The sequence below is a fragment of the Hoplias malabaricus genome, chromosome X2, assembly GCF_029633855.1.
Source record: "Hoplias malabaricus isolate fHopMal1 chromosome X2, fHopMal1.hap1, whole genome shotgun sequence".
In the NCBI taxonomy this organism is placed as follows: Eukaryota; Metazoa; Chordata; class Actinopteri; order Characiformes; family Erythrinidae; genus Hoplias; species Hoplias malabaricus.
In genome coordinates, this window is record NC_089819.1 from 4,310,777 (window position 1) to 4,337,810 (window position 27,034).

At 38.8% G+C, this 27,034-nt stretch overlaps 1 protein-coding gene across 5 annotated transcripts in view; it reads right to left on the bottom strand.

Moving 5' to 3' along the window:
* LOC136676308 (transient receptor potential cation channel subfamily M member 3-like) overlaps positions 1-27,034 on the bottom strand; it is a 245,408-nt gene that overhangs the window by 7,638 nt on the left and 210,736 nt on the right. For 2 of the 5 annotated variants that reach the window (XM_066653205.1, XM_066653203.1), the window contains 6 exons: positions 22,709-22,876; positions 20,108-20,248; positions 15,358-15,486; positions 12,153-12,404; positions 10,672-10,846; positions 2,651-2,801 (listed from right to left, as the gene is read on the bottom strand). In XM_066653205.1, the coding sequence (XP_066509302.1) occupies positions 2,651-2,801; positions 10,672-10,846; positions 12,153-12,404; positions 15,358-15,486; positions 20,108-20,248; positions 22,709-22,876 (1,016 nt within the window). Of the gene's footprint in view, positions 1-2,650; positions 2,802-4,121; positions 4,230-10,671; positions 10,847-12,152; positions 12,405-15,357; positions 15,487-20,107; positions 20,249-22,672; positions 22,877-27,034 lie in introns of all 5 variants that reach the window. The other 3 variants (XM_066653204.1, XM_066653202.1, XM_066653207.1) reach the window with 2 other exon arrangements.

Below are 27,034 nucleotides of genomic sequence, written 5' to 3' on the forward strand. Positions count from 1 at the left end.
CATCCCATATTTGGACACTAAAAGTTTCATAATTCTGAGATTGGACTGGTAAGGCGGGTGATTTGTTTCAGACCGACTGATGCCAGTCCTTCACAGGGCAACACACACACATTCACGGACACTTTTGAGTCTCCAGTCCACCTACCAATGTGTGTTTTTGGACTGTGGGAGGAAACCGGAGCACCCGGAGGAAACCCACGCGGACACGGGGAGAACACACCAACTCCTCACAGACAGTCACCCGGAGCGGGAATCAAACCCACAACCTCCAGGTCTCTGGAGCTGTGTGACTGCGACACTACCTGCTGCACCACCGTGCCGCCCCGAAATTGTGATTATATCTATGAAAACCTAAAACATATATTTATGAATGTAACTGTATTTTTACAAATTGCAGACTGTGAGACACAAATTGGGATGTATTATTTTGTGAATAGTGAAACATATTTGTGACTTGTGTTTAATTTGTGGATTAACATTTACACATTTGTAAAATATTTTGAGACTAATCTCTCTCCATAAAAAAGTGTTTGCCCCTTCATGATTTCTTATTTTTTTGCATATTTGTCACTCTTTACTGTTTCAGATCATCAAACAAATTTAAATAGTAGTCAAAGACAACAAAATGCAGTATATAAATGAAGGTTTTTATTATTAAGGGGAAAAAAAATCCAAAACTACATATCCCTGTGTGAAAAAGTGTTTGCCCCCTAAACCTAATAACTGGTTGGGCCACGCTTAGCAGCAACAATTGTAAACAAGCATTTGCAGTAACTTGCAATGAGTCTTTCACAGCGCTGTGGAGGAATTTTGACCTGCTAATCTTTGCAGAATTGTTGTAATTCAGCCACATTGGATGGTTTGAGCATGGACTGCCTTTTTGAGGTAATGCCACAGCATCTCAATAGGATTCAGGTCTGGACTTTGACTAGGCTCCAAATATTCACTTTGTTTTTCTTCAGCCATTTTCATCAGTCCATAAGGTGGACATACTGGTGTGTTTTGGATCATTGTCCTGCTGCAGAACCTAAGTTTCTTTCAGCTTGAGGTCACAAACATGGCCGGACATTTTCCTTTAGAATTTTTGGTAGACAGCGGAATTCATGGTTCCATTTATCACAGATCTTCCAGGTCCTGAAGTGGAAAAACAGCCCCAGACCATCACACTACAACCACCATGTTTTACTGTAGGTATGATGTTCTTTTTCTGAAATGAGGTGTTACTTTTACACCAGGTTTAATGAGACACACACCTTCCAAAAAGTTCAACTTCTGTCCACAGAGTATTTTCCCAAAAGTCTTGGGAATCATCAAGATGTTTTCTGGCAAAATTGCACTCTTGGGGTAATTTTGCTCGGCCGGCCACTCCTGGGAAGATTCACCACTGATCCATGTTTTCGCTGTTTGTGGATAATGGCAATGTGTTTTGCTGGAGTCCCAAAACTTTAGAAATAGCTTTAGAACATTTTTTCAGAGTAAAAGTGTCATTTACTTTCTTTCTCATTTGTTCCTGAATTTCTTTGGATCTTGGCATGATGTCTAGCTTCATGCAGGTCCTGTTTAAGTGATTTCTTGATTGAGAACAAGTGTGGCAGTAACCACACCTGTGTGTGGCTAGAAATTGAACTTTGACTAATATATACATTTGTTTGATGATCTGAAACATTTAAGAGTGACAAACATGGGGGGGAAAACCATGAAGGGGGCAAACACTTTTTACAACAGTGACTAGGCTAGTAGACAGAATTATGGTGCTTAGCCATTGCATTTTACCTAAAGTACTCTACTTTTTGCATGCCTAATGGCAGATTTTGTAGCTGGTAACTGGAACCAGTTATATCTTTTTAGGACTTGCTCACTTGTGGTTCTATGTACGACTCTTTTAGGGCCACAGCATTGAAAAAAAAAAAGATTCAGAGTTAAAAATTCTGAGAATAATCTCTGAATAATTCTGATTCAGAGAATAAAGCCAGAATATTTAGAGAAACACTGTTTGGGTTATTATTTATTACAATATGTAGACAGACAGACTGACAGTCTGTGCGCCATTGAGTGAGTTGTGAAAGAAGCAGTCAGTGAAGTGAACAGAATTATGATGATAAAAAATGCATCCACACGACTTTTCAACTAAACCCCGTCAGTGCAGCTCCTGACTGCGATGCATACGGCTTTAGTTTATTGTACAAGTCCATGAGCCGTAACGCTATGGAGCCTCGTGGGCATTCGTAGCAATCCGAATAGGGACTAAACTGTGGCGTGTAAACCTTGCAAAGCGAAAAATACAGACATCCAGCACAAACTACAGCAGAAATCATGTTTTTATCTGACACACAATGACACCTTGTAAAATTACTCCATAATCTTTTGAAGAGGTACAAATTTTCTTGGATTGATGGTGGATGAAAGAATCCAGTGAGAGAAAAAAACTTTACTGATATGTGATTTAAGCTCTTTTAACTTAGCAATGCTTGCTGTGGTTTCCAAAGCCCATGGTTCCTGTTAGTCTGTGTTTTGCGTTATTGTGTATTTAGTCGGGTAGGGTAGATACCATGCTGTGGAAAAGCACCATTAGTACATTTTTAGTGGTTTTGTAATTAGTCAACATAGTACATGAAAAATAACCATAACCAAGACACATGATGGGTCTTACTTGAAGACAGCTATGAGGAGATTGACCAGAAGAATATTGGCTACGAGCAGGTAGCAAGCCATGATTGCTGGGACGATCCAAGCACCAGTTTTGCATGGTGGTAGTGGCACAATGGCGCCATCTTCAGTTGTGATGTTCTGTCCACATGGTGCTAAAGAGAGAGAACATTAGTTAGCACTAACATGGTCGCTGGACATGGATGAGATAGAAAGACAAAAAAACTCGAGATGTGCCAAACATAAAAACCAAACAAAAAGAAACCCAAAAGAATCGACACCAACAGAAACCACAGCCCAAATGATGTGAAACACCATCAATCTCTTATCGCCCTTGTTTTCACTGGCACACAGCCAACAAGGCTTTCAGATGAGCGATAAGGAGTGAGAACCCATATGGTGATAGAGATGTGGATCGAAAATATATTTCAAAATATATTCGGTTATGCAAAATTAACACTCTCCAATATATTTAAACATGTCCTTGGATGTTTAAAATATATTGACACTTCAGAGTGTAGCAGTTTTGTAAAAAAAGATGGCTGGATATTGTGCAGAATGTATTGAAAATACATTGTACGTTTTTTCCATTACGGATGGTTCAGTTGAGGTGGCTTTCAAGAAAAGGACAGTCACACTGGTAACCGTTCGTGTTTGCTCTTGATTTACTGTTTGCGAATCACACTCGGAAGCCCAAAGATAGAGAACTGAAGTAACTTCAATTTGTGTTCAATTTGTAATTTATACCGGTTTGAGCTAAAAAAAATCAGATCTGTCAAAAAACTCTGACAACTGAACCACATGAAAAAACATTTGCTGATGAGGAGAGGTGACGAATGCGTGGGGAATTGCTGTCGGCTTTTATAGCCCACAAATTACACACATCTTTGTATTTGTATATGAAGAAATGCCCTATGTTTAGAAATACCAATTTAGGTTTGAATAAGTTTAGCCTCCACAGCTTTACAAGCCCAAAATTCAGGCTATTTAAGAATACAGGGATACATTCACACTGCATATCTATTTTTAGGTTTCAGTTTTCAGCCAAGTCCGTTGATGCTAGGCTTGGTGGATGTGTAGTATTTTAGCATGAATGCAAATAGTACTGCTCCTGGTAAGCTGCTTGCAAGCTAGCATACCATGCAGTACTACATTTATCATTCAGTGTGGATGGTGGGTTGGGGATGGGTTCAGCATCATCAGGTTTCCATGACAGAGATCAGACCCAAAAATCTGGCGTATCATTTGTTTGTGACGATTTTCAATGTGTAAAAGAGATTCTCTAAAAGAGAATCCCCGGCATGGAAACATGCTTCGATTTCCGTGCAGTGCTGTGCACGAGTGTCGTATTCTCCTTGCCCACTAGGGGGGAGATGGTGGAGTGGATGGCAATGGCATGGTGGAACTGGAATGGTGCTGGTGAGGGAACTCTTATTGAATAATTTGACCGATTTATATATGTATTGGAAAATTGCCTATATGGGATGGACCACTGTTACGCCCACTTCCTTGAGTTCGAATGTAATTTTCGACCAGCCAGAGTTTTTCATTCGGCCTGTTCTGTAGCTTCCTACTATTCACATCTGAAACAAAGAACGACAATGTTATTTCAGCTCTCTTGTCTTTGGGCCATCCACCTCTCAGCAAACAAACAGACACACAAACACACACACACACACACACACACACACACACACACACACACACACACACACACATACACACACACTTACACACACATACACACACACACACACAAATATTATACAGGTGTGAGATTAAGTTGGTGAACCCTTTGGAATGATGGACGTTTCTGCATTAATGGCCTCAAATATGACACCTGATCTTTAACTGTTGTAACAACAAAGACATGATCCAATGGTTGAAGTCTTATTCATCCACTAAAAAACACATTTTCTGTACATATTTTTTATACTAGAGTCAGTCCCAGCTACACATCCTGACTGGCTAAAAAAGTGTTCTACCCATGTTATTGGCTGTAACAGGCTCACCCCACCACTCCAACAGCAACTGAGTTTATGGTGCATCTAACCAGTAGTAACTTCCTACTCTGGCACATAGAAAATGACATAATCAAATTCTGAAACTGCAATTGCACCTTAGTAACCTTTTTGGTCGGGAGCTGTGATGACAGAACAACTCAACAAACTACATTGGAGATCAAAATCAGAGAACGTTGTTGTTGTTGTTGCTAGGAAGAGAGTGGAGTGGGCCCTGTGTGAAGCTGTAATGGACAGGCATAGGATATTTTACACCTTATCCTGTGTATAATTACAACTTTATATTACAAAGTTACTACTCATCAACATAAACAGCCTAACATGTATAGAAGGGTTGTTGATGGAGTGTATTCCATTACTTGAAGATAATTTAAATAACAATATAATAACTTAATAGTTTTAAATCTGAAAAAAACAAACTGTGATTATTAGTTAACAGTAATATTAAAAAAAATATTAGCCACCTGTTTGTCCACAGTAATTTCCAAAGAATCTCTATGAGGTTCAGATCAGGACCCTGGGCTGGTCATTCAAGAAATGTCCGCTTTGCGATATAACCAGGGGCACTGAATACAAATCACTGGCTGACTGGGAGATATGTTTCTCATCTGACCCAAATATATTACACATGGTCTCATTGCTACAATCACCTTTGGACCAGTTCTCCAGCCACACAACACACCCCTTTGCAGAAGTTACTCTAGCTATTTTATGATAGGTTTGTTTACTGCTGAGTGCACTTTATTTCCATATTCAAGGCCAAACCCTAATTCTCCATAGAGAGTCTCCTTTTCATTCTCTGGTGCATTGATAATATCTTGAAGCTTTATATTCTAGAAAACACACTTTTAGTATGACCAGTGCCTTTGCAGTGTCTGAAAGGGTGATTCCTTCAACCTGCATCTGAACAACTTGTTGTTACAGTCTCAGTGACCATGTTATCGCCACATTGCAAAACATGCAAAAAATTAGATATATTAGATTTGTCAGATAAAGTACTAGATAAAATAATCCCAGGTGCCATTACAGCACCAACAACTGTGAAGTCTCCTCAAAGTTTCTGTAACATTTGTCACACATTTTCTATATTTCACATTTAAGTTTTTATATCGTGACATGGTATACTTTTAATCCTTTTTATATCTTTCACCTACATTAAGTTAAGTTGGTCTTTAATTTTGATCTCTGCAATAGAACAAGAAACTAACAAACATACAGAAAGTATAGTTCAGCAAACAAGTTAAAACCCAGTTAAAAACATATGTGAGCTGAAAATTATAATGAGACAGTTTTATGGTTTATGGTTACACTATACATAATGTTAAAGGGTACTCGTTTTTGAGGGACAGGACCTGGACCTCCTCCACATTGCAATGTTAGGGATTCTTTGTTTCCTTTACTTTGCAGAGCTGTTGTGTAAAAGCAATACTCAAGCTTGTGTGTTTTCATGAATGACATCACATCCACATCAAGATATTATTATCTTCTTCAACGTGTTGGATTGGATGTTTCTAGTTTTGAGATCTCCAAATGTGAAATCTACTAGAAGCATAGCTATAGTGGAACCTGTAATCATTACACGTTTTAGGCAGATTCTTCATTATGGAAAGGTTTACAAACAGGTCAATCTTGATTTTAACAGCAGTGGGTTGTTTTTCTGTTGGGATGAGTGGCTTCATTTGTGACATCTACATAAATATAGCTCATGTCCAGTGGTTTTCTTACCTCCCACTTACAAACACATTGATGACAGCTTGACTGTCATCCTGTTCAATCTCCAAGACTGGCAGGAAAATAGAGGGCAGGGGGAGTGAATGAACAGCACTGTCCTCCGTCAATATCCATGGCTTTGGTGCCTTTTAAAATGGCACTTAACACCTAACAGTCCCCTGGGAGCTGATGGTTCCCCGCTGCTCCGGTATGTGAGTACTTATTGCCATTAGTGCACTACTGTGTGTGTGTGTGTGTGTGTGTGTTCACTGTATGGTTCAAATTAGGAAGCACGATTCCAACACATGTTGTACATTTACAATCAAATGCACGCGTATCAATTTACTCCTACCCAAACTCCTACCCAATTTATAATGTGTACAACTAGGCTAACAACTATGATTAATTAATTAGGTCAATATATATCATTAAAACTTTATAAGTTGAATATGGTTTCAAAATGTTCACAAGAATTTTCTCACAACTGTATATACACAAACACACACAAAAACCCAAGCATACAATGCTATGAATTGTACACATCACAAATACTTTTATATATGACTAGGACACCTTATGGTGTTCAAGAGTTAATTCAAATTGTAACCATTGATTGCTTCATAAATGCCTTTGGCTCTAGTAGTTTATGGTAAAAAATATCTCAGATTCATTTAAAAGAAAGGTGCTTTGTTAAGATATCATAAGCTTAATATACATTTCAAGAGGAAAGTGCATGTTGTCAAGTATATTCAGGCATTTGTTTGTGAGATATGGTTGGATTATGGAGTTTGCACAAGGACTGCACTGTCCCTACAGCATTTTTTAAAAATCTTTATTAATTATTGCCATTTTCTTACCCAGCCAGTCAAAGAAAATATGACACCTAGGATAAATAAACCCCACTTGTTGGTTACTTCATTCCTTAGTGATGCCAAGTGGCTGGAAATCCAAGTGAATGCAATTGTCTCTAAAAATGTAGGACCGTGCTTCTGGTAACTGTTGAAACAGAATTGTCAGTTCTTCTCCAAAACTGTTGAGGATGTGTTAGCAGAAGCTTGAGATGATGCAGTGGTGCTTCTTGTGATTTTGGAAGAACAAGATGATTGTCTTTACACTTTCAGTTTGGAAGGATTGTGGAATTAGCCATGACTAAACAAGAGAGAAAACCTGGGGCAAGTTCTTGTGTAAGTAGTGTGTGTAATTTAGTGCTTATCATACCTGAAAATCTACACCAAGGTCTGTACCATGAATCATAATTTGTAACATTTAATCCAGTAAGTTTTGGTTTTCACATGGCAATTATTAAGAGAGTGGCCTAAAAAACTTTGCAGGATACATCTATGTCCTGTCGTTTTCCCATAATTGAAATTGATTGGTTTGTAGAGTGTTGAGTATCAGACGTTGGTGTGCGTTCAATTCAGTGGTTATCCGGAAAAATGAAAGAAATGTTAATTAAGTTGCCGCTGTCCTGATAATATTATGGCACCACTACTAGCGGTTCAAACTCAAGCAAGACATACATTCAATATGCATGCAATACTTACTTATTCACCAGATCCTTATTCACATTTTCAATTCCACTTTAAATGGCTGAATTACCTTCTCTTCCTTTGAGTGCCCTTCTCATAATAATGCATTATATCCATTATTTTGTGGTTTGGGATAAAGCAAAAGTAATGTAGTGGGAATCAAAGTTATTGAAATTTTAGCTTTTATTGCTGTTTACTACAGTAACAATTGGCATAAAATTACTATGTGACATAGGAGAGAGGTGTAATGTTTTATTTTCCCTCATGTGTACATCTCAGCCTATGGAGATATGTCAAAATACTCAGTAAAGTTGTAAAAAAAAAAATGTTTACTGTTCAAAGATGCAGCACTATTTCCACTTAAGGCAGCATGGTATGGTTATTGTAATGAGTTTACAGTTGAAGTAATTGTTTGTACATATTTTCAAGTTTGAAGGCAGTGAGTAAATGTCTTGGTTATGCCCATATCTTTGATTTATGTTTTGATTTCTTATCCTGTAAATACACAAACATAAAAATGACAGATGCACTGTAGTAAAACAGCATTAACCCACCTACCCAGGTAAAACTTATCCTGTCCGAATAGGGTGTAAGGGTAATGCAGGTCATCCAGAAAAACAAAGTGTTAAAGAAAATAACACGGAAATCTATTTGTTTACTGTTTGATAACAGCTGGTTTGAAAAGTCCAAACCATCCAAAAATGTTCATCCTGCACATGATCCGAACCATGGTGCCATTTGAGATCATCCAGACTAAGACCATCTCTTTTTTTGTCAGACCAAATTCTACCCTGGTTCGGAAAAAAAAAAAACCCGAAGAAGTTTGAAGGTCTAGACCAAACAAAGTAGGCGTGAAAACCCCTTTAGTGTGCCAATGACCCATCAACCAATCATCATGCCCCACTAAACCCATAACTTTTTAATACATAAATATAGTGCAGCTAAAAGACCAATTAGTGGCAGCGTGAATTCTTACAATATGTTCAATCCACACTGTCCATTTTCCATGCACAATAAGGGTCACCAGGGTCAGCAGTGGGATGGTTGTGACACTTCTTGACCAGGCCCATAAGTTAAAGTACTTCATTCTCATCCAACTTCCCTCAGATGGCAAAGTTCTCCAGTTCTTTTGGCCTTTGTACTTCAAGGTCCTTCATTTCATCTCCGCTTCGTGTGTCCATCTTCAGTGTTGAACATTAATATTTGAAAAGTCCTGAATGATTTAAACTTATGTTTTAACCTCAAAGTGCCAAGGGTTTGTATTTTCATTCTGGACAAGGCTCCAGTGGAATGAACTGACATAGACATGCAGTGAACGGAAAGGAGAAATCTCCACTTTGAGTCACACCATGTTGTTTTGTCCAAGTGTAACATTGTCTCTGACCTCAACTAAGTAAACCATTCTCTTAGAGTTGTGTACAAACTTTAGTCATGACCCTGTCCATGGCTGAAATGCCCTTGAGCAAGGCACTGAACCCACAACTGCTCCCCTAGCGCCGGGGATGGCTGCCCCCCCCACTCTGGGTGTGTGTTCACTGCCACAGATAGGTTAACTGAAGAAGGCACATTTCGTTGTAAGTTGTACAATAACAAATAATGGCACATTATGTATTATCCAGATCTTGATGGGTCCAGAACCTGCCTAGAATTATTTCACATAAAGCAGGTTGCTCTTTTAGTTTTATGCTTTCCTTTCTCCAATATGATGCATTCAACCTAAAATGAATGTAACTTAATTTGTCACCCTAGAGGAACCATCTATTTAAATATATCTTTATTTGTTGTTGTGCTGGTGTCTCAGAAACCCTTCAAATCATTGGATTGACTCATGATACTGGGAATAAAGCTTATTTCCATGAGCAGCTGTATAAAGAGAAAAAACATTCATGACATCTCACAATAGCTTTTATTAGACTGGAAAGTTAAAGTTTCTGGTCATCTGAACATATGCCATCATCTCCAACTTCACACAGAGGATCCTAATACTTCAAAGCTGCAGTCACTGCAAGTCAATACTGAGTGAGCTGTCTACACAGGCACCATTGGCAACCAACAAATGCCATTTTACTTTTAATGATCTATGTTTTTTGGTCATTTCTTTTTGTTAGGTTGAGACTTTAAAAAATAACTGTTACAAAAAAAATAATGCAAGTAAACAATTCCAATAAAATAATAACAGAAAAGAGATTTTAGTAAAAAAAAAAAAACAATAATGAAAGCCCTAACAAATGTAGCATGCTAATATATATTCTAATGAATGTGTGCATCTTCATGCAGAACAAATTATGCAGTTATATTTAAAGCTCTGCCAGTAGTAAACCCTTGACTTGGTTATATATATATATATTTTTATAAACCTCTGTTTTATTTATATTAAAATTTCTAAGATTAAAAAATACTAGGACGTATTTTACCTTAATATTAAAGCTTCAAACCCATTGCAAAGCTTCACTGATCTCTATTAGGGAGAACAGACACTTTGTCATTGCTACTGCAGAAACAGCACAATGTAAATTTTAAATTCAGGACAGTGCTGTAAGAATGAATTGCACTCTGCATCAGTATGGGGAGCACAGGAGCAAAAATACCAAATATTACCTAGTGTTCCTTTAAAATTATGTCACAATATCTATGGAAATCAAGATGTCCAAAAAACAAACATATTTCAGAAATAAACTGTAGGCTGTAGTTTCAGTACCATGCATCCAAACCAGGCTTTTTGGACGATGTGCTATTTTTGATAAATAACAAGTACTTAGACTTACGGTCAATCTGGTCAGCGAAAACCTCTCCGTAGATCATCCAGTAAGGCATGAAGAAGATGTTGCGTGCCAGCATCCAAGACGGGTCCTCATTTGGGTTCAGGATGGCCTGACGTGCTACTCCAAAACTCATCAGCACCACCAGCATGATGATTACAAAATACATCATGTCAATCATCTGCAGAGAAGGGGAACATTGAGGTTAAATGAGTGTTGTATTGTTTCCAGGTTTTGCTAGGGGTAGCTAGATGCAATGCTTCCCTAGGTATGTGTTATGGTATTTTAGGTGGTGGTGAGGAGGTGTCTAGGTTGTTGTTAAGGCATTGCTTAGTGGGTGATAACTTAAGTTGCTACATTATCCCAGATGGTTCCTAGGATATTGTTAAATGGTTTCTTTAGTATTCCAGGTGGTTGCTGGGTTGTTGCTTGATGCTAGCTCTGGCATTTTAGATGCTTGTAAATATGTTTCTATAGCTGTGTTTCAATTCCAGTTCACTCTGAAGTTTGTAGCACCTACATCACACAAGTAGACACTCACAGTACAAGGAGAGTAGGTGAAAACAAAGAGCAGGTTTTTCAGTTAGAACACATGCCCTTAGCAACAAACACTAACATGAACTGAACTGATTTCTTTGCTGATTTGTGCATTATGATTACAAATGACTGTCTACTCAAAGATATTTCAAAGAGTGATGACAAAAGCTGAACATTGAGTATCTTTTTCAACTTTTATAACCTAAACACACTGTAATATACATATATTTTGTAATAATGTGTTACATTTTTTGTTTTGTTTTTTACATTTGAAGCATTCTTATAACCAGCTTTGTTTTTGTCCAACATTGTTTGCTCTGTTGCTATGAAAACTGCATCACATCGCAACACATCCTGGGCAAGTTCTTTTTCTGATGTGGACATCAGTGTTGACTTGTTCTCTTACCCCTCTGAGAGCTCCTTTAACACACTTCACTTCAGTTCATCCACAAATGGACCGGCCCTTAAGATGTTCCAGAAGGGGAAGTGGTGAGGTGAAGGGGGCGAGCTAAAACCAGAATTGAATTGCAGGGTATGTTGGTGTTATGGACGTGGTTGCTAGGGTGCTGCTCGGCAGTTGATATATTATTTTGGGTTATTACAGTGTATTTTTATAGGTTTTTTTTTAGGTAGTTGCGACAGTTTCCCAGGTGTTTACTATGGTGCTGCTATGTAGTTGCTGATGGTTTAGAAGCTTCCTAGAACATTGTTAAGTGTTTTCTCTAGTACAGGTTAGTGAGTTAGTTTATTGCGGTTTTCAAAATGAATACACATAAATACATACAAAATCTAAGATAACAAACATTAAATTAATAGACAAGCAAATAAACCCCTAAAAATACAGACTGAAAAGTGTGCCTACCCACTTTTGCTAATTAATAACCTTTTAATTCAGTTTTTAGATGGTTGTGAAGAGATGATTGATTGATTGACTGAGTTTAAGCCCTCACCATCTTGCCTATCATCATGACGTAGGGTCCGAGATACTTGTTGACCCCGAAGATGTCCAGCAGGCGGATGTACCAGTAGATGATGTTGACGCAGTAGATGACACGGCCATAGCTCATGAGGGGAGGGTCCTGAAGGCGGAGCACCATGCCGATGGAGAAAATGAGGATTGCCATGAGGTCAGTGATGTTCCAATATTCCTGCAGCCACACCTTGACTTTCTGCAACAGTTTCCCAGGCTCTGACATCAGGATCTGACACAGGAGAGATGAACAGATATTAAAACTGTCAGTACATTTTTTTAAATGACCCATGATTAGAAACCTCATAAGCATAGTATTTAATATATATGCAATGACGCAATCAGAGGTCCAGTTTGGGGTCGCAGTGGGTCCGAATCCTACCTGGAATCACTGGGCGCAAAGCAGGAACACACCCTGGAGAGGGTGCCAGTCCTTCACAGAGCAACACACACTCACACCTATGGACACTTTTGAGTAGCCAGTCCACCTACCAACCTTTGTTTTAGGATCGTGGGAGGAAACCCATGCTGACACTGGGAGAACACACCAAACTCTTCGTAGACATTCACCCGGAGCAAGGCTTGAACCCACATTAATTAAAAGATAAAAATAATAATAAAACAATAGACAAGAACACGTTTAAGAGATTCAGCAGAGATTCAAGTCGTAAAATTATATAAACAGTACTGAAGCAAAAACACATTCATAACTTTCATTAATTGTTGTTTTATAGTTGGAATAGATGTTCCAGTTAATATTCATATTATCAATTCCTACTGTATCATTTCAGTATTGAAAAAAAGTACAATACCTATACTGCTTTGATTATTATATTATAGTGTATCCCTATATCAAATGATAAAGTTCATGTATTGGATCTTTTTTTTATTTATTCATTTGGAACCTATGCTTGTTTGGTTTTGTGGCTCTTTTGAATATAATTCACAGGACTCAATGGTTCCAGCTTATAGTAATTTAATATATCCACACTGAGTATATTCAGTATCATAATTTCATACAAATTTGAATATTGATATTGACATTTTTAAAACAGATCTAAAACTGTACATCTGGTTCTTTGCCACTAGGGGGCAATATTAGCCTAGTATTGGAATCTCATTCTTGTGATTCCTTGAAAGGAACCCCCCCCCCCCCCCCCACCATCCAGCATCTTAAATTCAACTATATTCAGTACCAACTGCTGAGATTTAGCCTTTTGAAAAATGCTGTCATAGCAAATCCTGCAGAAATGCCACTGGTAATACTGAAGTAACCACCATGGCAAAAGACAAGATATAGGCCTGACTCTAATCCAATATTACTCTCTTATGTCGGTGCTTTTTACAAGAAATCCATCGGGAAGTCAGGGGGAGAATAATTTGTAGTCCAGGTGAATGGGGGTCTTTAGTTTAGTGGGCCTTCCTAGCTGAGTTCAGCAGAAAAAGAAAATTCCGCAGTCAGAGTCAGGTCCAAGTGCCGGAGCTCATTTCCCCTCGTCTTTCCCAATCAGCCTTCCTTTCGATCTTGTCCTATTTAAAGCCCCCATCTGGGATGGTGGGAGTACCAGCGTTTTTTTGAGTGTTTGAAGCAGCTGTAAGCATGAAGATGACTCTTATTTTTCATCTCTCAAAGCAGTTTTCAAAGGTCATGTTGGGTTCACATGTTCCAAAGGAGAGATGATTTGGATTTGTTTAATTAAACATATGCTGCATGTACAAACATTTTAGATACCCTTTTTGATGAGCCATTTCCATTACATTAATGTATTAACGTTCAACCAAAAGGCTTTTACGCGTGCACAGTTTATATAATCTCCATAAATCTAAGAAACCAAATAGGACGCTATGGGGCAGCTGCACATGAGCCCACCTGAGGACATCTATTCTGTAAGGGTCCTCAGAAAGGACCAAAAAAGGTAATCACCCCAGCACGACTTCCTCACACATCTCCCATCTGGCAGATGTTAATGGTTTGAACTCAAAGACCATCATGTTATGGAACAGTTTCTACCCTAAGGCCATTAGGATTGTTAACACCCAAAGGCCCTCCCTCCAACTCTCCAGCTCCACAATCGTTTGGACAGTGATGTGAGGGGTTTCTGATTCTCCCTCACCGCACTGCTGCTAGAACATTACAGAAACAATAATGATTTTATACACAGCAGCATCCAGGGAAAGCTGCTATGTAACACACTGCCCATTTGAACAGTGAACTATTTCATATATGTAAATCACAGCTGTATATATATAACTGGCTGAAGTATCACTATATGATTATGATAAAACTGTATTTGTACATTATATATTCTCAGTGTGTATAGCACTGATAGATGCATATATGTGTATATTCTAAGAACACTGTCTCTGTGCAAAACATGCTGCTACTGTACAGAAGCTGCTATTGCTCTGTTTTGCACATTATTGCATAATATATGGCGCTGTTCTATATTTATGTACTTTATGTTAGAACAGGTCAGTATACACGAAGACTGTATAATATTCATATAGCTATCACTATTTCTACTTATTTTTCCTCCTCTACCATCTTCCTACCCACCCCTTTAGTACTTTAGTTGTGATAAAGTTGTCATGTTTTAATCTGTGATGTAGTGTAGAGTAAAAATTCAAAAGTGCGATGTAACTGCCTGTTTCTTGATTCATATGAAAGCTAAAAAATCATGAATTTCTTGAATTTTTAATCAATAGAAAGCCTATTAGGGCTGTGGAATGATACAGCTTCATCTAATACTTTTGGGATACATTACAGTGCAAGAACTAATCATCCAACATTAGTATCTGACCACAATAATGGTTCTGTGGCTGAATGCAGTCTAATACTCACGACAGTGTACCATTATCTGGCCATTATCTAGCCTTCCCAGAAGAATATATGCTATTATTTCAGTATAACAGAATTGATTGCATCTAAATACCCTTGATTTCAAAAGAAATGTTGAATAAGCATGAGTAGAACGTTTGGTCATATAGTGTAACTCCTGAAGAATTAATAAATTGTACCTTAACTGAAAACATTCTCTGTGGTGTAATTTGAATAAAAACGTTGTTGACTAGTTTTGCCTCAGTTTCCAGTGGGAGGGGATCAATGCACCGGGCTGACCAAAGCACCAATAATAGAGACAGCAGGGAATAAGAACAAGAAAAGACTCATCTCTCTTTGACCTCACCTCCCTCATCTTCTCGATGCCGTTGGTGAAAATGTAGGCGATGACGATCCACTCCTGAGGAGAAGGCCACAGGTCCATTTTCACCAACACAATGTAGTTAAACAGCATTAGGTAGCCCACATACGCCATCTGTGGACAACAATGAGGACTTGGAGTTAAGGGGTGGACAATCTGGCAAAACATAAAACATCACGATATCTGGAATAATACATGCTATATACAAGGAGCATCACAATATTTTGCCCTTGTGAAGTTTGCGCTGGAACAGCACAGCAAAGTCGGCTCAAAAATAAAATGCACTGGAATAGCAAATATGTATGTTTAAACTCCTCAAAACTTTTCTGTGTTACAGGATCTGCAAAGCAAACATTTGAGTTAAGTGTAGCTAACTTAGAAGAGGGAAAGTGTGCCCCAAAAGAAAAACCCATTTCTTGCGGTTACCCTGATTATGAGTCGCCATTTGTGAAAACATGATATAGCTTCAGAATGGCAAGTCAACATCACCAAAGGCATCTTAAAATAAAAACATCTAAACCAGCACATCTTGTCATTTAGATACTGGTCAATATTGTTTAACAGTGTTATCTATAATCTATTAGGTTTTTGTGTAACATTCATTCATTATCTGTAACTCTTATCCAGTTCAGGGTTGCGGTGGGGCCGGAGCCTCCGCGGAATCACTTGGCGCAAGGCGGGAACACACCCTGGAGGGGGAGACTGTCCTTCACAGGGCGACACACACTCACACCTATGAACACTTTTTGAGTGTTACTTGCACTTGATTGACAATGTGTTTGGAATGTAATTTACAAAGTAATCACAGTGCTAGACAATGGCAAAATTCAATAGTTAAAAGGAGAAAAAGCGCCCCTCCACTGTTTGTTTACATTATCCATCCGACTGCACACATTATGTGGCAAAATGCTTGTGAAAATGCAACTTTTCATTTTAACAGCTTTCCACCAATTAAGGCTAACAGCACATATTTTAAAAAGGCTATTCTCATTATATATATATATATATATATATATATAAAAAACCTAGTAATGAATCTGCACACATTTATAATCATTGAAAACAAAACTCAAAAATACTTTTGGGCCCAATATTATCCCCAAAGGGCGGCACGGTGGCGCAGCAGGTAGTGTTGCAGTCACACAGCTCCAGGGGCCTGGAGGTTGTGGGTTCGATTCCAGCTCCGGGTGACTGTCTGTGAGGAGTTGGTGTGTTCTCCCCGTGTCCGCGTGGGTTTCCTCCGGGTGCTCCGGTTTCCTCCCGCAGTCCAAAAACACACGTTGCAGGTGGATTGGCGACTCCAAAGTGTCCGAGTGTGTGAGTGAATGTGTGTGTGTCTGTGTTGCCCTGTGAAGGACTGGCGTCCCCTCCAGGGTGTATTCCCGCCTTGCGCCCGATGATTCCAGGTAGGCTCTGGACCCCCCGCGACCCTAAATTGGTTAAACGCTTACAGATAATGGATGGATGGATGGGTTATCCCCAAAAACAGAAAAAATTGATGTTTTTGTAGCACTTTTTCCTTGATGGACCTATTAATGAATGCAGTGAATAATAAATTCTTCTTGCCTGCCATTTTCAGAATACTTCTTTTTTTAGTTAATTTTGTTCAATGAAATGACAACTGTCATTGTTAATAATATAAAATAGTAACCATAAAGAAACAGAATGACTGAATATTGAATTATGATTATATGTTTAACACTTTAAAACGTAATTGTACATCTATTACACACATGGAATAAACTGTGGTAACATAGCTAAAAGCAAATCAGATGACAACTACTATGGTTTTTGGCTATGCTTTGCTCAATCAAAGAGATTACTCTACGACTTCCTAAGGTCTTAGGCAAGCTTGCTAGTAAGTCCTTCAACTTAATTAGTACAGTATTTTTTTAGTAGTTTTAAATGTAGCAAAATTCTGACACCGAACCTTTTGTACATTTTGTACATGTTTTCCCGCCAAACTGCTTCTTTAAGTCATGTGACTGTATTTTAGAGCTAGCATGTTGATCAAGGATTAGCCCCTGTCTTGCATATCTCAGTGAATACACTCTGCAGAAAAGAATATAGCTGATCCAATTTCTGGCACATTTGACTCTGAAAAGAAGAACTGAATAGTGTAATTTAATCCAGCACTCAGCCTAATCTGGGTTAAGGGAACCGCAAAGCTCCAGCAGAGCCCTAACATCTGTGAGGAAACTCCTCCAGCCTGTCAAACTCACTGACAGAACATGGTCTTGCTAGCTGAGAATAGGGCTACTTTCCTCTCTCTCTCTCTCTCTCTCTCTCTCTCTCGCACTTTCTTTCTCTCTCTTTCTCTCTCTCTCTCTCTCTCTCTCTCTCTCTCTCTCTCTCTCTCTCTCACACACACACACACACAAACACACACACACACACACACACACACACACACACACACACACACACAGAGACTAAAATGTGTCAAACACACTCCAGTGTAAGATTCCTAACTTCAGAACACTTGCACTTTCTTCATTTTAGACCAGTGGTTTTGAAGGCTTCATTTCTTTAAACTTATGCTGTTGGGAAACACAAATATTCATTTTCCTTTAAAGCTCATCTTCACTGTAACTGAACCATTTCCAACCTTTGAATTGCTTGCAATTAACCCTTTATTGACAAAGCTCAGAAGTGGCCTTTTTTCTACTCACTTCTATAGGCCTTTGATATGCTTTTTGGCAAAATCAAGTGACGTTTGCCAGGACTAGCCCTCCTTTTTGCACTCGTCAAAACCTGATCCATACCTTAAGTCTTATGAGCTTCAAGGATGGCTCAGCTTGAAACAGCTTCCTTTAATTAGTGTGGAAAACAAGCATTAAGATTTTCTGTTGTGGTGTTCAGATGTTGGAATGAAATCCCACTGGCCTTTACTGTCCAAACAGGGCTCCATTGCTGTCTCCAAATGCAGGTTGAAGGACACAATCTTCATGCAACATTTAAACCAACCTCAAGACCCTGGAATTGTGTGGCAGTGACCTGTAGTACCACTGTGTCACCTCTGTTGCATTTATTTTATCATTATTTTGTATTTCCCTCTTTAGTTAACAGCATTGACTCCTGTATATGACACTATCTTAGTTCAAAGACTTTTTGGAAACTTACCGATTTGTGTGATCTCTGTGTAGACAACATAACATTTTGGAAGAACAAAACATCTATCATCACTTGACCTCATATTTGCTGAATGCTGTCACAGCCTCACAACAATGTTCGAACACCTAGAGTCAAGCCTTCCCTGAAAATGGCTTCAGCATACAGGGGTCTGACTGACAACATATTAATTCACTACATTTCACAGGAAATGTAGCACCGGCAGGTCTCCACACTCTTTGCCCAGCATAAATCAGAACGATTTTTCATTTCTGTTTACAAGTGGTTTAAACATACCTGCACTGATATGAGCATACCCGCCTTTGTAAAAAAAGAAAACAGAGTTTTAGATGAAAAGGAAAGTCATCCCTACTGGAAATGCTCTTTTCTCTTCACGCAAAACACTTTTTTTTCCCCCTTTGTGTGAACACTGATGTGGGTGCAAACAAAACACTGAGTTAGTGTGTGTCGTGACCACAGTGGGCCTGTGTGCGCTGGTAATGAGGGAGTGCAGAGGAAAAGACAGAAAAAAGCACCTAGCAGAGCAAGCAAAAAAATATTCCGTTTTCAGCAGCTCTGCATTGAGTGGCCGTAATGAAAGCGGAATACACAGGTTCATAAAAAACAAAGGGAAACAGAAACTCTCTTCAAACGGTTAACATCTAAAAGTAACTTGATGTCTTTACTGTGTACATTTACTGATCTGTGTTAGTTTTCCTCAGCTATTTCCGTAGGCGTATTTACTTTATGCAGTGCACACTGCTGCCATTTATCTTCAAGTATCTCCGGACTCTTCATCACTGACCTTGAAAAGCATTTGTAGGTTTGCTCAAGATCATATAATATTTACGATCAGAGGTTGCCCTCTCAGCCTGGCAGTGACATTGATCTGTATAGGTTGCCAGATGTATTCAATTCAAGAAAATTGAAGTGGTGTTGCTATAGCAACGCTCGTCATGTCAGGCTGTCACTTTGTAAACTGCTTTAGAAGGACAACACATTTACATCTGAAACCACTGTTAAAGCATTGAAGTCAACATGTTTTCATAATCCTTGACTGCTTTTGTTAACCCTTAGGAGTCACTGATCACAGCTGCGAGATCAAAACTTGTGACAGATTCAAGATGAATCAAGTAAAAACAAAGTCATGCTGAGTATTGCTATCAATTTCTGTCGAAAATACATGCTTTGTGCGCTGTGTTTGCTTATATTTTATGTGAATAAACAAAGTAGAAATGGAGATATTTAAGTCAAGTGTGATTTAAAACAATCATGCTCCCACGTGCGTAAATGTGTGCAAAATGGAATGGCACATGTACTGCATATATTTTAATAACAGCATTTTTTGTCTTCAAGCTAAATGCAGTAAGGGGTGGGGGAGGGGCAAACATGCTGGAAGAGAGAACAGGTGTGTGTTTGTGTGTGTGTGTGTGTGTGTGTGTGTGTGTGTGTGTGTGTGAGAGAGAGAGACGCAGACATAGCGAACAAAGAGAATGAGTGTTAGGGAGAGTCTGCAAAAGAGAGAGATGACTGGAAAAAATAATTTTGGATAGAACCCAAGGCTTAAATACTTGTTTGCATATAACTGAAATATACAGCATGAGTTACTGGAAATATTTCTCACCGTGTGGAACCAGAACTTGACGATGGGCGCATTGTAAAACTCATAGATCTTGCGGCCGAGCGGAATTAGCCGATGGCGGTGCTGGACCTCCTCTACCACCTTCTTACGAGATGCTTCAGCGCTTACGGTCCCCAACATGGCCTAAAAAATGCATTAAAGAAGAGCAAGAGGAGAGGGAACAGAGCCGCAGTTTTAGCATTAACATGTTTCATGTATGAAGAGGTTTCTGTCCTACTCAGAATTGTATGCGGCAAAAAAACCTGGCCAAACAATTCTGAGTGCTCAGGCAGGTGGTGCATGTGGTGATACTGCTGTAAAATGATGGGAGAAAGAAAGAGAGAGAGAGAGAGAGAGAGAGAGAGAGAGAGAGAGAGAGAGAGAGAGAAAGTAAAGACAGAAAGAGTGAGAAGAACTGGAAAGGAAAAGAAATAAAAGGGAAAAAAGAAGAAGTGATAGAAGGCAGAGAAGGATACCGGAGAGGGAGAGAGAGCGGAAAGAAGGAAGTTTTCTGTAAAGACAGAAAGAAATGTAGGACAATAGAGAGAGAAGGGAAGAGAGAGAGAGAGAAAAAAGTGAGAGGGAGAGAACTATAGACAGATATGTAGAGAGTAGGGAAAAGGAGAGGGAAGTGAAGAGAAGAAGCTGATATTTTAATGCCATTTCCATGTGTCCCTGGAACACATTCTTAAGCCAAGAGTGGAGAACTCATACTGATGGAGAACATGGCACGCTCTTGGACATTGTGTAACAATTGTATTGCAACACTTTTATCTATTTAACTTTTCAAAACATCAGCTGTGGCCGAGCCGCTTAGCACCTGTAGCTAAATTACCCATCCTCTGACAAGTGGCCAGATCACAGTAAAGACCTGTGTGTGTGTATATATATATATATATATATAACTTTCTTTTATGCTGCATTATTTAATGTATATAAAAAATGTCAGCCATTGTGGTGCATTAATTACATTAAATAATGCAGCTTAAAAAAAATTTTACAAACCAATAAAAGATTGCTTAACATTATATTAATTTTGAAAAGCAGAATGTTCATTTTCCAAGTCTAAGCTTGGCCTAAATCTTTGATTTATAAATTATTGTAAAGATGTATAAAAATGTTATCCTCAGTCCTAAAACGTATTTTTTTTTTACATTTTATTTACTTTTTTAATACAAGATACAAATTGGTCAGTTAAAAGAATTCTGTTGAAAATGTTCAATAAAATAAACATATTGCAGCTTCATGTTTTTATTGCCTTTTACTAAAAAATCCCAATTATTTCAGAAATGGGGTGTATATAGTTTAACAAATACGGTATAAACATATCTATTATATCAATATGGGACCTGGCCTCTTGCTATATAGAACAAGAAGCTGTGATATGTTTATTTTACTGAATATACTCAACAGAATTGTTTTCACTGACCAATTTGCATTTTGTATTATAAAAGTAAATCAATAAAATGTAAAAATAAATACAATTTAGGACTGAGGATAACACTGCCTTTACATCATCGCTGTCCAATGAAAAAACATTGATCTCTCTTTCTGTCAATTTTTAATTCGCTAAATAATTTGAATGTGAAATGTTCATGATGAATAGACTAATAAAATTGCTCCAAAATTACTGTTAATATCATTTTTTTAACAATTATTTCCATTGAAATTAAAGAAGATTTTTTCCATCTCCTGTAAAGAAGCTATTTTGTAGGTAGATGTTTTCATTGGATGGCGATAATATATGTGCCTCATGGCAGAGACACTTAAATTGCAATACAATGTTTCCACTTTGTGTCATCACTTTATAAATCTGTGGTAGATTCATAGTTGCATGTGGGAGAAAATAAAAACATCAGCTGCCCAAGCTGTGTTGAGCAAAGTCAGTTTAGCACAATGACGCTAATGCACCATTGGTCAATGAAGTCATCTGCCTCGAGATTTGAGCTCTCAGCTTGTTATTAGACTTCATTACCCATGAGTCACTTGTGCTAACCTGTGGCTTGAATGGAGTAATGACAGTAATTGGAAAGAAGAGTTCAAATGACAGCTCTTTGTGGGAAGGAAGTTATTTGCACATAAAGTTTTTAGGGGGATTATGGACCAGCAAGCAAAATGGGCAGATGGGTAGACTGTCCACAGATCATGCACAGCGATGGTGGGGTGGCATGGAGGAGGAAGAAACACTCAGTGAGATGTCACAGTACCGTACTTCGGACGAGAGACCTTCGCTTAAAAAAAAAAAAGAAGAGGGAACAGAAAGAGAATAGGGACGAATACACTGACAGACAAACAGACAGACGGGCAGACAGACACACGGAGACACGCTACAACTCCACGACCACACGTCTTTGCTAAGACAACGAGGAAAAGGGGCAAAGCAGGGGAGTGGTTGGCAAGAGAAGGGAAGGGGCGGGGCATATTCTTTACGGGGTAGGTAGCCATGGACTGGAGGAGAGAACAAAGATTTGAAAGGGAGGCCAAATTTCGGGGCAGCGATTGTGTTGGTGTGATTGTGTGTGCACTGGACTACAGGCTAAAGAACGGGGCTAAGGTGGGTGCTCTCACCACGGAGTTGTACTGCGCCTCACAGTATGCTCTTACGGTGAACTCCATGTCCTCCTCCTCTTTGTCCTTGGGCGGTTTGTCGGCCTCGTCCGAGTCCTTCTCCTGCAGGTAGGCTTCCTGCTCCTGAGGCATGTATGACATTTCGTCCTTGTTCTTGAACTCCAGGCTGAGAATTGAAGGTGGAAGTAGCAGGCCTAGGATCACCTGGAATCACATGCAAATGCATTGTTGGGGATCCTGGGATTCTTTTGGATATGTTACTTAATCTAGTCCCACAGGACCATGAGAGATGTGACATTTCAAAGCCAATCAAATGCTTTGTCAAGATGAAGCTCAAAGTAAATGCCTGTTTTTAGCCCAAAGAAAAGCCCTGCCAAGAAATTTTAATTAAGCAGACTCATGTGTACTAAACAGTAGAAATCAATCCCTGTGGTTAAAGAAAACATCTTGTTAGCTAGCTTGCTCTGCTTGTGTGGTTTGTTTTGATGGTTGGAAGGTGATGAAGCTTAAATGTCATGGACTAAAAGAACTTGAGGGTGATGTTACCTTGTCAGAAAGTTGAAGAAGTTGTCACTAGATGTGTGATCTTGTTACAAGATATTTTGAACCCTGCTAGAATATATAAAATCTCATGTAGTCAGAACATAGCTACGGGGTACCTGGGAGGCAAGGGCCCTCCCAGCTGATTTCTACTTGCATGAAAGTTGTTCTGTGTCAATGAAATTGTTACCTCACATTTTTAATGTACACATTTCTTGCATCCTTTACATTCTTTCACCTTAAAAAATCCCAAAACTAACTGGCAAGGCTCTCTTTTAATTATCAATTGTTTTTATTACCATGGCAATGTTTACGGCATACTGCCACTGATGACATACTGATGCAGTTTTACTAACTCTGCAATAAAATATGCGGTGACTGTTTTTAGATGGCAATGAATGTTTGACACTAATGTGGCACACCTGCATTTTTTTTTTTTTACCTATTTTTGTTCTTGAGTGATGTCGCTGTTTGGCTGTCTCAACTCCAAATTGTCATCTAATATGGACCAAATATCAGGTGTGTTCTGGAACCAGTCTGGGCCAGTGCTGTGCCATAACCAGTGCTGTAACTGATCCACAGGTTCTGAAAATGGGACAGATTTGGCCCAATTGTGTCTGCTATCTGGCTTTTCTTTCTACAGTTCATAGTAACTCAGCAGAGCTTTGATACTTCCTACTATAACTGCTTTCTAGTTATCAAGCTCAGTAATTCTAATGCAAAAAAAATTAAATAACAGACAAAATGAATGCGAAAATTGCAGACTTCAACCCATCAATCATCCAATACAAGCCAACACATATCTAGTGACAACCTGTTAAACTTACTCACATGGGTACACCACCTTCACATACTGCTAGCCCATGGTTTTACATGTGCCTGAGATTATCCACTGCACATAACCATATTTGTTTAGTTCAGCTGGTGTTGTCTGAAGGGTTTGGTAGCATACTGGAATACAAATCAAAAGAGCTTGTAGCATTCCCAACTGGGGAATCTGATCTGTACAGTTTATTAAAGAGAATTAGCATTCTTTCTTTTGTCTATAATGTGGTAAATACAAAGATTTCTTTTCAGCCAGTGCTCTAAGGAAGTCCCCCAGGGCAGTGGTATAGACAGACTTTGTTGAGGTGTTGGCTTGACTGCAACTTGATTAGAAGGTAACCTGCCAGAGACATCATTATAAATATGTGAACAGACAAGCAGCCTTCGCTGTAACTAAATAACTATAATAGTCCGTACTTTTAACATGACTGCTAAGAATTTGAACTGAACTGAAATTTGAAACACATAATAGCTGACCATATGTTGAAACAGCTTTGGATTTTACAGCACCAAAGGGGCAAAAATAATAGAAATACAGTCATCATCAAAATAAGAATATGCACCCAGAAGTGTCAGATTGCAATAACATTTGGAAGGAAAATACAATTTACCAGGAGCAATAAATGATAAAAATTCAGACTGATATGGGCAATTTTTATTGAGCTACACATACAGAAGTGATGTTTCTATTGCAACGTCTATGTTGTTGGGGCACCTGGTTTGCTAAAGAAACATGCTAAACATCTTGGCACGGAGTTGTAGATGTACCTAGTGGTGTCCTGTGGCAGTTTATCCCATGCACCTTGAATATTCTAAAGTAGTTCCTACAGATTTCGCAGTTGGGGTGTAGTGTTCATAGTGCATTACATAGTGTGAAACTTGAATCATTCTCGCGTCTCACAATGTCACACCTACAAACCAACTTTCATTCCTTTCGGTTGATTCCTTCTGTGTGAAACACATTTTTTTTGACAATGAGCATAAATACCTATGATAAATAAAAAGAAAAACACTTCTGGCATCTTGCTAGCTAGGTTGTTTTGCTTGTATGATTTGTTTTGATTGTAATTCAAAACTAATTCTCTTTAATATACTGTACAGATCAAATTCCCCAGTTGGGAATGCTACAAGCTCTTCTGATTTGTATTCCAGTATGCAACCAGACCCTTCAGACAACACCAGCTGAACTAAACAAATATGGTTGTGTGCAGTGTTTAATCTCAAGCATATGTAAGACTGCACTAGCCTCCCTCTTGTAATAGCTTTGACAAGCCATAAAAAAACAGATAGAAACAGATGCAGGCAAGAGGGGAATCTAGCTCTTAAAGTGCCGTAATGCTCCACTCCAGCAGCTGCCAAACTCATGTTTGAGAGATAGGGGGGCTGCTTCCTTCATGGCTAACACTGCAGGATGGCTGGCTAGCATTCCTAGAATTAAACAAGAATGGCAGACTCAATCAGAAACGCCAGGAAATTGAAAAAATAAACCTGACTGGGGTTTGTCCATAATGGTTATCCCTGAATATCCTATGAGCATTCACTATGACTTATACGACAAAGACACACACACATAAAAAGTGCATTCATAAACGTAACTTTATGAATGCACTTTATGAATGCACTAAAGTAAGTTTAACTGAGGTCATAATCTACAGTGACTTTCAATATTTTAATGCCTGAAACGGTTGTAAATGGTTTAAAGACAATATGTCACTTTCAACACATTCAGTCTTGCAGGGTTAAACTCAATGGTTTGTGTACGTTGGGGTTTTCAAAACCCAAAACCTAATTTAGACAAAAACACTCCCCTACTCTCCAAACCACTACAAACACAAGGTTGATCTAATCTGTTGGAAGAGCTTCGCTCTGAAAGCGCCATGCTGAAAATAACCATTAAAATTTCATTATCTGTCAATTAGAAGAGTAGGGGTAGAAAATCTCTGCAAACGAGGCAGGTGTTATGACAGTCACAAACTGACTGTTGCTTTAGTGGCAGTTTTGAAATCTGTCAAAAGGCTGCTGATGAGGCTGCTTAAGAAATAAAATAAAAATAAAGCTACAGGGACCCATGGCATTAGTGAGTTTTTGCTAATAGCCCCATCTGGATTATTATAACATTCTCTTGAACATGACATTCACTGCTTTTGTCTAGACATAACCCTTGGAAGACACACTCCAAACATATGTGACTGTAACTGGTCTTATGCCAATATGAACAAACTGACCAACAACATGTTATAAAAATAATATAAAAACTAGAAAAATATTAGTAATCTCCGGGGCACAAACAAAAAGCATTGAGCAAAAATGAGCGTTATAATTTGGGACGTTTATGGCCTATTTGTAAAAATCACAAATGACCACCACCACCACCAGTACCATCAGTTTTCTAAAAATACAATAATGTATTTGTTTTCACCGCTAACCCTAATTGTATTTAAAACACACACACACACACACAAACATTAGAACAATATAGTACAGTAGGACAATGCCAGGCTTAATTTTCATTCATTGTCTGTAATCGCTTATCCAGTTCAGGGTCGCGGTGGGTCCACAGCCCACCTGGAATCATTGGGCGCAAGGCGGGAATACACCCTGGAGTCAGTCACAAGGCAACACACATTCACACATTCACTCACACCTACGGTCACTTTTGAGTCGCCAATCCACCTACCAACGTGTTTTTTTTGGACTGTGGGCGGAAACCAGAGCACCTGGAGGAAACCCACGCGGACACGGGGAGAACACACCAAACTCCTCACAGACAGTCATCAGGAGTGGGAATCAAACCCACAACCTCCAGGTAGGCTTCATTTTGCATGAGTTAAAAAAGTGTGGCTTTGTAGACACAGACAGCACATTTCCACCTAAAGAAATCTGGTTCTTGAACCAGATCTGTTCCTGATTCTTGTCTCTTTTGTGCTCTCTCGCAAAACTGTCCACATTTCTAGAAGTTTAGGTAGTTGTTTATTCTTTGTTTACAGCTGGTTCAGT